At 35.6% G+C, this 12,129-nt stretch overlaps 1 protein-coding gene across 3 annotated transcripts in view; it reads left to right on the top strand.

Annotated features, from left to right (window-relative positions):
* The window catches only part of mthl1 (adhesion G-protein coupled receptor methuselah-like 1), a 454,070-nt gene that overhangs the window by 437,153 nt on the left and 4,788 nt on the right, over positions 1-12,129 (top strand). For all 3 annotated transcript variants that reach the window (XM_076396250.1, XM_076396252.1, XM_076396253.1), the window contains exon 5: positions 7,548-7,686. In XM_076396250.1, the coding sequence (XP_076252365.1) occupies positions 7,548-7,686 (139 nt within the window). The remainder of the gene's footprint in view (positions 1-7,547; positions 7,687-12,129) is intronic.

Here is a 12,129-nt window from a genome sequence, read left to right as displayed (position 1 = left end):
TTTAATTATATATGCTTAGTACAACCTTAATTTGCAAATTAATTTATTACTTCTGTTCTGTTATACTCGTATTAATACACAAAGGAAGGCGAGTACGGGATTAATACATCACTATGTATATCCCAAATTAACATAAAACTAATCTACATAAGGTAAAGTTGAAAATACTGTATAAGTGTATTCTAAACAAATTAGTGTAGTTTGGTTCGCTTAAATCTTCTGATTTCCTGCGTGTTGTCTAGTAGCTAGATTGCTTCCACGTTGCTGTAATTTAACAACTTTATTTAAGGTTTTAAGGCAAAATCTTAGATCACTTCGTGTATTCATTTGAATGTGCATCTATGCAGCTCTTCGTTGGTTACGTAGTTATAAGCATTGGTAATTAATCGTAGAACTGTGTTTTGGATACGTTGGTTTACTAGTTGGTTTGATGTCTTAGTGCAACCCCATATTTGCACCCCATAGGTCAAAATTAGCTTTATGATTATATTAGTTTATGATAAACCAATCTCTTTGATTTTAGGTCAAGTTGAGAGTATCTTCCGACTAACAAGTATGATTGCTTGACTTTGAGTCTAATCTGCTCTGATTTTTGTCTACATGATGTTTCCAGTTTAACATACCATCGAGATATATTCTGAGGTATTTCAACGAATCAAGTATCATATAATTAGGTTCTTGTCATTTCGCCGCAACGCAAAATTATCATGGACAGATTTGGGGCTATTAAGCTGTAGTTTCCTGTCTTTAGTCCAATTGTAAATCTTGTTGACCGCTACTTGTACGTTTTCTACAGCCTCAGACAGATATACATCTTTTCCCATAACTATGATTTTCATTTTGCTTTTATTCATTGTCATTTCATATTATCTTATTGCCATATGCCATCTATTTAAGATTTTCTGTATGTGTTGGTCTATGTGTTGTTATTATACGAGGGTCACTTTTCGGAAATAGGAAAAAAAAATTTAAGGTGATCGATACACTTTTGCATACGCTTAAACCAATTTTCAAAGTGTTGATGTCATGATTTTTGAACGCTTCAATAGCTTCTTCGGGCGATGAAAATCGTTGACCACGTAGTTTATTCTTCACGGATGGGAACAAAAAAAAGTCATTGGGTACCAAATCAGGGCTGTACGGCAGATAACCCATCAATTCGATGTTTTGAGTGCTCAAATATTCTCTTGTTTGAGCCGATGTGTGGGAGCTCGCATTGTCATGATGAAGAATAAACCGGCGTCTCTTGTTTGTTTTCCTTATTTCACCGAAGACTACTGGCAAACAAATGGTTGTGTACCAATCATAATTTACTCTTTTACGAGCCTCTAGAGGCACTGTTGTAATATGACCAGTTTTCCCGAAGAAACAGGCCACCATTTTCTTTGAAGTATTCGTGCGCGAACAGCTTTTGTTGGATTTGGTTCATCTCGGAACACCCATACAGTCGACATATCCATATATCCATGATTCGTCGCCTGTCATGATCTTATAAACGTCTTTCGAAGCACTGTCATTGAATTCCTTAAGCACTTCTTTTCACCAATCAACACGAGTTTTTTTTTTAAGCGATTGTCAAATTGTGGGAGATCCAACGCAAACATAACTTTCACACAGTTAAGTGTTCATGTAAAATCGCATATATTCTGGTGGAACTAATGCTTACGGATACCTCAATCTCACAGCATCGATGTTTTCTGGCATAACAGCCGATTTTAGACGACGTTCACGGAACTCGTTGGACAGCGAACTACGACCACGATTGAATTCACTAAACCAGCGACACACGGTGTTTTTTGATGGAGCTTTATCGCCAAAAGTCAAATTAAGTTGATTGATGCACTCTTGTTGTGATAATCTACGTCGACAATCGTAAAAAGTCATCGCACGAAAATGTTCACGATTCAGTTCCATTTTTTTGCCGAGACGAAACTTTCAACTTAATGTAAGATAAACAAATAGCGCCCATGTGACAAAATGTTCTGAGTACGTATATCGTCAAAAATGCCAAACTTTACGATGGAACCGTCAGATGGACTCACACGACAACACTGTTGCCAATTCCCGAAATACAAATAGTGACCCTCGTACAGGCGAACTTATCTTGAGACTTCCACCTTACCTTTGTCCCACTTGGATGTTGGAGGTTTCTGATTTAATGTTTTTATCCCGTATATTTCCTGACATTTACAATTTTAGTACTTGCACCTCTTTATCTATTGTTAGCCATAGTGTTTCTCTTCTTCCTCTGCAAAATGCCTCTTCCATATCAATAAATGCTAGGTATATCTATTTTTGTGTTACCACGTTATTTTATTTGTATTGTAAGAAAATTCTTTGCTGTAAATGATCGGCTGGTTTCTTGAAAAGTATGTTTGTCAGGACGATGATAACGTTTTCACGGAACCCAACCGGGTGGTCCAGTTCTGACCCATAATTATCTTACTTCTTACCCGGAATGGTTGTTATCCGTAGTAGGATATGAGCGAAATCGTTTAGGAGGCTTGCGCCAGGTTAATAGAAATTATTTAACCGACTTCGAGTGCGGAAATGTCCCGCAGCATTCGTTTTAATAGATATACAACCTCGTAAATTATATTTTTACCACTAGACGGCATTATACTAACAGCCATAAAACAGAAACTTCTTTGGCCGGTTGATTGATGGGTTCTTTCAAATACCAAATTAATTATACATTTAAAGTAATGACGGTGTGTATTTTACTATTTTATTGTATAAATATTTATTTGAAAGTATAATATATTGGGTCTGCAAGAAAATATCTTCCGTTCAGCAAAGGAAGACGACTCTAGCTTTAGCGAATTATTGCAAAATTGTCGATATAAAAGCTTAGCCATCTGTTAACAATAACAGGTCAATTAAAAAGTCCCCGGCCTGAAACATAGATAGCGCTACTAGAATTAAATCCATATATATTTTTTAGTTAGCCCTAACCCTCAAAAGATGCATGTATAAATTTGACAGCTGGCGGATCATTAGTTTGTGAATTATAACATTTTGAATGAAACACGTTATTGTGAAAAAAATTGATAAAAAGGAATTTCGCGTGTTGATAAAATATTGCTTTTTGAAGGGAAAAAATACAGTTGAAGCAAACACTTAGCTTGATGCCGAGTTTCCGGATACTGCCCCAGGAAAATCAACCATCAAGGATTGGTATGCTAAGTTTAGACGTGGGGAAATGAGCACCGAAAACGGTGAACGCAGTGAACCCCCAAAAGAGGTTGGTACCGATGAAAATATTAAAAAATATCCACAAAATAATTTTGAATGACCGTAAATTGAAATTGAATGAAATTGCAGACACTCTAAAGATATCAACTGAACGTGTATATCTATAATTCAGTAATATTTGGGTATGAGAAAGCTCTGTGCAAAGTGGGTGCCGCGCGAGCTCACTTTTGACCAAAAACAACCACGAGTTGATTATTCGGAGCAGTGTTTTAAGATGATCAAGCATAATAAACCCGAGTTTTTGCGTCGATATCTGATAATGGATGAAATATGGCTCCATCATTTCACTCCGAACGACAATCATCCGAGTGGACTGCATACGAACCCGCTCCAAAGCATGGGAAAACTCAACAATCGGCTGACAAGGTTATGGCGTCTGTATTTTAGGATGCGCATGGAATAATTTTCATTGATTAGCTTGAAAAAGGAAGGACCATCAACAGCAACTATTACACAGCGTTGCTGGACCATTTGAAGAACGAAATCGTCGAAAAACGGCCGCATTTGAAGAAAATAAAAGTGCTGCTTCACCAAGACAGTGCACCGTGTCACAAGTCAGTGAAAACGATGGCAAAAATCCATGAATTGGACTTCGAATTGCTTCCTCATCTACCGTATTCTCCACATGTGGCCCCCAGCGACTATTTCCTGTTCTCAGATCTCAAAAGAATACTCGCCGGGAAGAAATTTTTGTCGAATGATGAGGTGATCGCCGAAACTGAAGCCTATTTTGAAGCAAAAGACAAATCGTACTACAAAAATGGTATCAAAAAGTTGGAAGGTCGCTATAATCAGTAATTATGCGAATAAAAAAACTAATTTTACAAAAATATGTGTTTTACTATGGTAGGCTGGGGACTTTTCAATGGACTTGTTACATGTAAGCATCTAATAAATAGTTGGTTGAAATAGTAACGTTATCAAATTATAAGTTAATAACCATAATGTAATTAAAACATAAAATCATACATAAAACATAAAGCCTTTACTATTAAGTACCACGCTAAATATTTAACGACATGTATTATTTGGCTCCAATAAATAGAAAACTAATCAATTTCAGTTTTATTTATATTTAAAACTTAATAACTACAATGGAATTAGCACATAAAACATACAAAATAGAGCGGAAACTGAAGAAACTAGTCATTTCCTGATGATACTAACTATGCTAATGAAACGTGCGTAAAGCAATACACAATAACTTTATTAAACTGTCGGTAATAAACATCTCTTCTTCTCCGCTTCATTTCTATTCATGACATAGTTATTGGCTAATATATTTTTAATATTTATTTTTATCCCTCCTTAGATTTAAAGATGGCGACGTACCAGTCACATTAATTTCTCGATGGCGGCGTAGGTCGGCCTTAATTAGTCAATCTATCTCGGGAATCGCTGTTGGAAAGGTGTTTCGATTTTTGTTGCTGTTTATATTTGCTCTATCTCTCGTATAATTAACGGTAGAGTTTAATGATCTCGGCGATTGAGGGCGATGCGATGCAATTGGTTTCTAATGACGGTGGTTTGTTACTGCCTCTGCATTCGCATGTCATTCGTGCCTCTGACTCATTAATTCATTTAAATCCTGTATCGCGGACTTGGCTATCTTTCTCTTGATCTCTCGCTGATTTTTGTTGTGTAAAAACTTGTTCTTAAGTTACCGGGTGGGGCAAAAGTTCCGCTACCATTTTGATTGCCCGCCATCTCGGTTATGTGACGTTTAGCTCAGTTTCGCTTTAACCACTGTGTTGTGTAAACGTCCTAATTTTATTATAGATAAATATATGCCACAAGAATTAACAGAAATAGTGACAATATTTATTGAAAATCATCGTTCCATTATTGCCACTCAGCGGAAATTGCGTCAAAAATATTCTAATCATCCAGTGCCTCACAAAACTACAATTTGTCGTTTACATGCGAAGACAGCGGACGTCTAGTAACGTTGAAAATGTGACTCTGATGCGCGATAGTGTTGCAAAGTCTCCAGAAACATCAATTCGGAGACGTGGTTCCCACATACACATTTCTGCACACAGTTTCTGAACAAACTGATCAAAACTGATTTGAAGATGTTCTCATACAAAACTCAATGGATCCCAAAATTGCCACTCAGAGATCCTGATCAACGAGTTGAATGCAGTAATGCAGTTCTAAGGTTGTCTGGTGAAATTGAAGATCTTTCATGGCCACGTCAGTAAACAGAACAGTCGGTTTTAGGGAACACAGAATCCTCAATAATTAATGAAACATCGTTGCATCCACTAAAAACAACTGTATAGTGTGTACAACTGTATTCATGCTGAAAACATCATTGGTCTCTATTTTTTTGAAAATGATCAAGATGTTGCAGTTATTGTTACTGCTGAACGGCACCAAGACTTTTTCTTATGGGCTTTTTTTAAAATCAAAAGTTTATGTGAATAAATCCTAAACGATTCAACATCTTAAAGACAATAATCGACACGAAGTTGAAGAAATTCAGTCTCAGATGTTGCAGAACGTCATAAAAAATACCTTAAAAAACGCTTAATCTTAAAAGCTTAAGTCACCATTTAGCGGATATTAAAAAATTAATCATAATGAAAAAAATGTAGAGACCAAGTAAACTTTTTATGAAAACCCAACTTACTTATTTTTTCTTCGAGCAAAGTTATAGGCAATCAAAAGGGTAGCGGTACTTTTGCCCCACGTTGTATAAATAAAATAATGAAACCAGTATATTATAAGATATAATTTATATTAACATTATCGTACATCTAATGCATATATTATTGACGAACTTAAACTACTACACAGTAGTGCGTAGGTTAGAGTTATTTTATTATATTTACATTAAGGCTTAAACTACCTAATTAATAAATTTACATCTAAGTAATTATTAGAGAACATATTTACCGTTTTATGTTTAGTTCTTGTCATTGCATTTCCCCTTAGTTTCTTCTGTTACTACCTCTCTGTACATTTTTATTGACAAAATATGATTTAACTATTCTTACTCGCTGTTACATTCTGAGCCACTGCCCACTACTAAGCAATTAATTTTCAATCCAACACAACCTAACAATTCCATCATTTGTCAATTTCTTCTTATGTGTGTTTGATGGAGTTCTTTCAAACCGATGAGGATTATTGGCTGGATTACTGGTTGGTTTGATGTTTTAATGCAACCCCATATTTGCACCCCAGGTCCAAATTGCCTTCAAGGTCAATTTGAGAGTATCTTCCGACTAACCATTACAATTGCTTGACTTTGAGTCTAATCTGCTCTGCTGTTTGTCTAACATGATGTTTCCAATTTAACCTACCATCAATATATTCCGAGATATTAGGCTGATTATTCTTGAGAAATCAGGCATTCATTAAATGATAATAATAATATGTATGTAATAATATGAATATGATGTTTTATAAAAATGTTTAATGCTTGATAAAGTAGCATAATGGGCATCGCTTGAAAATGTTTTTTCACAACTCACTCAATACCATAAATTACCAGATACAACCACGTAATCGACTATTTATTGCTAAATTACTACAAGTTTGAAGCTCGAATGTCTCTCAAAATACATTTTCTGCATACACATCTTGATTTACTCGTATTCCCACAGAACTTGAGCAACACCAGCGACGAGAGTATTGCGTGAAACAGATCCCAAGCAGTATAAAATATTCAGTTCAACTTCTGTTCATTTCTGATGTATTCTTTTAAAATAAATAAATAGTAAAATAACGAATTTTGTTGAAAATTTCGAAAACTAGAACCCGGATACTGAATTCAGCCATCCAATTTAACATACCTTATAAACAGTTTTTGATTGGTCAAGCGAACCTACCCTGCATACTTGGGTAAGATTTTGGAGTTACTAAATAAATAAATTGTTAAAATAGTAACGTTACGTGGTACTACTCCCCAGACAGATGCTCGGCAAGCTGATCGTCGGCTGCATGCCTGCTTTTTACATGTTTTTCGCATCTTGGCCGGCATCTTGCATGATAAACGCCAGCCCCAAAGGTCACGTGGTTAGACTGCCGACTCCACGTCAAGCATCATCACAATATCGTGTACCGTTGTTAGTAAATTCCCGTAAATTGAAACCATTAGATTCATCCCATCTAATGAGACGACAGAAGGTTTAGCGCAAATTTAGCAATTATTTGATGTAGTAAAATGTTGACGATTTGCATATACTTTACTATAGCTATAATCAAGAAGATTATATCATCATTTGCTCATTATTTTATTGAAACAAATGTGTTTTAACGTTTTTTTTTTTTGTTATTTACAGATAATACGGAAATATTCTCATATTTCTTCGGTCCTCTTGGAACTCTGCTGGTGGTCAATTTAGTACTGTTCATATTAACGGCTAGAGAACTTACATGTGGCCTTTGGAAACGAGAATTGGTCAAGTCGACTACTGAGAGGTAAGTTTTTTGGCTCGGTATACTAAAATATTTAGAATACAAATACGTCCCCGCCATTTATGTCAAAACCATAATGATAGTTTGTGTTTTATTTAAAATATTGTTCTTCCACTGCTTTTTACCGCTACATATGGATACAATATTGAAAAAATGCTGCCTCTTATGCGTATTTTAATCTATACATTTTTGATATCATCATTCTAAATGAAGGACTACTAATATAAACCACCCGTGATCAAACAAAATAAATGATAACTGGGCATTGTTACAATGAGAATGTTGTGCAAGTAGTTCAAAAGTAGGTTTTTTAAAATCAATTATGAAAATGACTAATAAATTCTCTTTTGTAATAAATATCTTCTAACTTTGAAACACGAAAAAAACTTAACTAACGAATTTGAATCTTTGGAAGCAGTACACATTTGATATCAATCTTTTATTATTATTATTTAATTATTACATTGTTACTAGTCGTTTCCGACTAACCTACAATTTGTCTTTATGATAACTTAAATCTAGGTATATAACTAGGAGGACCCATCGGCCCTATCTCAGTCTCTGGTGAAATAATGTTTATACATGTCACCGCTGTATTTTTATTATATGCACCTCGCTACACAACACTTCACAAGATCAGATGATTTGATTCTTTTGAGCCTGTGTCCTGTTCTGGTGGTATCCAAAAGTTGTAATACTTCAATATTCTCATGAGAATGGAGTCCTTCCTCATGCCTCCTTGCAATTCTCTTGATTTCTTGACTGACTGTGGGTATCTGAAGGTCTCGATGGAGGTAATCAATCCTATAGTATTTGGGTGCGCCTGAAGCAGAATCATACGTTACGTTAGGAACATCATCTTAGACAAAAGGCAGAGCAGATTAGACTCAAAGTCAAGCAACTGTACTGGTTAGTCGGATGATACACTCAACTGGACCTAAAATCAAAGATATTGGTACCAGTCAATTATAAAGCTAATTGGACCTATGGTGTGCAAATATGGGGTTGTACTAAAACATCAAACCAGCAAACAAAACAAAGTTCTACGATTAATTACCAATTATTATTGCTACTAACCAACGAAGAGCTGCACGATGACTTCAAAACCCTTTAAAAAAATTCTTAACTTTAGCTTCAGTAGATTAGTCTTAGTCTAATATGGGAAATACATATTGATGTATTAATCCCGTACTCGCCTTGCTTGTTCATTAATGTAAATACAACAGAACAGTAGTAATAAATGAATTTTACTAATTTAATAAAATATTTAAATTAATAAATTAATTTAATAAAAATTATACTAAGCATATCTAATGTAAGATGTAATTAATTTAAAAAATTGTTTGAATTTCTGTGTTGGTATAAAAGAAAGAGAGTCAGGAGAGAACAACAACCAAAGAAGAAATAGCCGGCGAAAAAATGAGAACTTCGTAATGTAGATGCGAAAGTGAAAAAATCAATTTAAGCCCGCGTAAAGTATGGATCTTGATATAAGGAATGTTTTCAGTACGTTCGCCATTGTCCGAGTGAAACTCCTTTTGCGGAAAATGGAACTGATAATCGGTACCGTCACCCGATCTCGGTACTGCCGCAGCCGCAGCGACGGGCAATTTACAGCCGACCGAAGCCTATAACGTCAGACAACAATTTTATCCGGAACCCATCAAAACCATAAATTCTATTGAATTAATTTTTTTATGTAGCCGCGTCCATTTACACTGTCGCCGGTTTTCACGGAAAGAATACCACAAGCGGAGCGCGACACAATTAAACGTAACGTCTACTTTCAGCGAGATTTTTACTGAAAATAGTTGTTGGTATGCCCAGATCGTCGTTCGGTGTGTACACGTGTGTGGTTTCAATTTGTTCGGTCCACTGCGGCTTCAGATTCAACGGATATGTGCAGGAAACATGTCTAATTGATTACTAATGGGTAGCTAATTTAACGCGCACTTTACTATTTACATACGTCCTAAAATTAGTTTAAAGAATTTTTTTTACATTTAAATCTTCATCATAAAAAATCAGTGTACAAGTATTGTCCATATACACCGCCTACATTTTCCCATCTATCAGGCAATTTACTGATTCCACCTCGAAATGATGTTTCTTTAGAGAATACCTACAAATCAACCCATTTTTTGGTATCTTCTTGCGTTGGAAACTATCGACTGAAAACGGTCGATAGTCGCAAAGCAGTCGCAGAGCAGTCGATGGTCAAATGCACGGTTCGACTGTTTTTTTATTCAATTTGTGATGTTAGATAAATACAAAAATAGTAAAACACATTTTTTTGGCAAAATTAGTTTTTTTTTATTCAACATAATTCCCTTCAAGCGTGATACACTGATTATAGCGACCCTCTAACTTTTCAATACCATTTTTGTGGTAAGATTTGTCCTTTGTTTCAAAATAAGCCTCAGTTTCGGCGATCACCTCTTCATTCCAGGAAAATTTCGTCCCAGCGAGCATTCTTTTGATATCCGAAAACAGGAAATAGTCGCAGTGGGCTAGATCTGGAGAATACGGTGGATGAGGAAGCAACTCGAAGCCCAATTCATGGATGTTTGCTATCGTTTTCACTGACTTGTGACATGGTGCATTGTCTTGGTGAAGCAGCACATTATTTTTCTTCAAATGCGGCCGTTTTTCGGCGATTTTGTCCTTCAAACGGTCCAATAACGCTATGTAATAGTCGCTGTTGATGGTCGTTCCTTTTTCAAGGTAGTCAATGAAAATTATTCCATGCGCATCCCCAAATACAGATGCCATAACCTTACCAACCTACTGTTGCGTTTTCCCACGCTTTGGGGCGGGTTCATCGTGTGCAGCCCACTCGGATGACTGTCGATTGGACTTCGGAGTGAAATCATGGAGCCATGTTTCATCCGTTGTCATATATCGACCCAAAAACTCGGGTTTATTACGCTTGATCATCTTCAAACACTGCTCCGAATCATCAACTCGTCGTTGTTTTTGGTCAAAAGTGAGTTCGCGCGGCACCCACTTTGCACAGAGCTTTGTCATACCCAAATATTCGTGAATTATGTGATGTACATATTCAGTTATCTTTAGCGTATCTTCTATTTTATTCAATTTCAATTTCGGGTCATTTAAAATCATTTTGTCAATTTTTAAAATTTTTTCGTCGATAACAACCTCTTTTGGGCGTCCACTGCGTTCACGGTCTTCGGTGCTCATTTTACCACGTCTAAACTTAGCATACCATTCCTTGATGGTTGATTTTCTTGGGGCAGGGTCCGAAAACTCGGCATCAAGCCAAGTTTTTGCTTCAACTGTATTTTTTCTCTTCAAAAAGCAATATTTTATCAACGCGCGAAATTCCTTTTTATCCATTTTTTTCACAACAACAATAGTTGCTTCACACAAAATGCTATAATTCACAAACTAACGATCCGACAGCTTTCAAATTTATACACACATTTTTTAAGGGTTAGGGCTAACTAAAAACATAAGGATTTAATTCTAGTAGCGCCATCTATGTGTCAGGCAGGAGAATTTGCAATTGACCTGTTATATTGTTGCAAAAATTAATTATAACCAGTGAACCAAACAACATTCAGTACAAAATGAAATTCGTTAAAACGAAATAAAGCAAATTGCAGTTTAGCTTAATAACACGCCAAACTGGTTGTATATAAGGCGAAAAAGTGCGTGGTCAATGCCGAAGTTGATTACGTTGGACGTTTAATTCTGCCCTTTTAAGATTCCTTCGTATCGGCTTTTTGTCGAGAGCTGTTACAGAAAAGTAATGAGAAAAAGCGTTATTATGATCGAAATCCGGTTTGAAACGTTAATTTTGCGCGATGCAATATATCCAGCGATGGAATGTAGTTAAATTGGTTGAAAAAACGATATCGCGGACTTCTTGTTCATTTTCGTTGATGTTCCAGGAAATAATAGAAAATTTAATGATCAATTTATGAGGTTTTTTTGTGATTGGTACTTAAGAGTATTATGTAAGACGTTGAAACGTGTTGGTTAACGACAACAATTGCGAGTTCATTGAACCGATAGGAAGTTGCAGTGTATTTAGACGTACACACGTGTCGCGAGCTGTTATTTGCATCCAGAACAACAACAGTCTTATTTTAAGTAACAATAAACGTTTAACTAATGGTCAGAAGAGAATAAAATGTTTTCCAGACTTACTTTTAAGAAATTAACTTATGTTATGGGTGTTTCTGTTAGAGTCCCATAAAATGTATCCCCCGATATAAATCATATATTTGACATAGACTTCGTAGAATTCGATTTTATTCGCCATTTTTTAGTCCATTTTTGTGCAATTTTTAAAATGATAATAGACGATATTACTGCAGATTATTCATGGTAATAGTTAAAGATCAAAATAAAATGACATGAAATCAGAAATCTTTCTATAACAAGTTTTTTTTCTACAAATATATACGTTTCACCATCGCT

This window comes from Rhynchophorus ferrugineus, unplaced genomic scaffold (genome assembly GCF_030347505.1).
Source record: "Rhynchophorus ferrugineus isolate W39M unplaced genomic scaffold, kcgeb_rfMv2 rfM2, whole genome shotgun sequence".
Taxonomy (NCBI): Eukaryota; Metazoa; Arthropoda; class Insecta; order Coleoptera; family Curculionidae; genus Rhynchophorus; species Rhynchophorus ferrugineus.
Note: the sequence above shows the minus strand (reverse complement) of the source record. Positions and strands in the feature narration are given on the sequence as shown.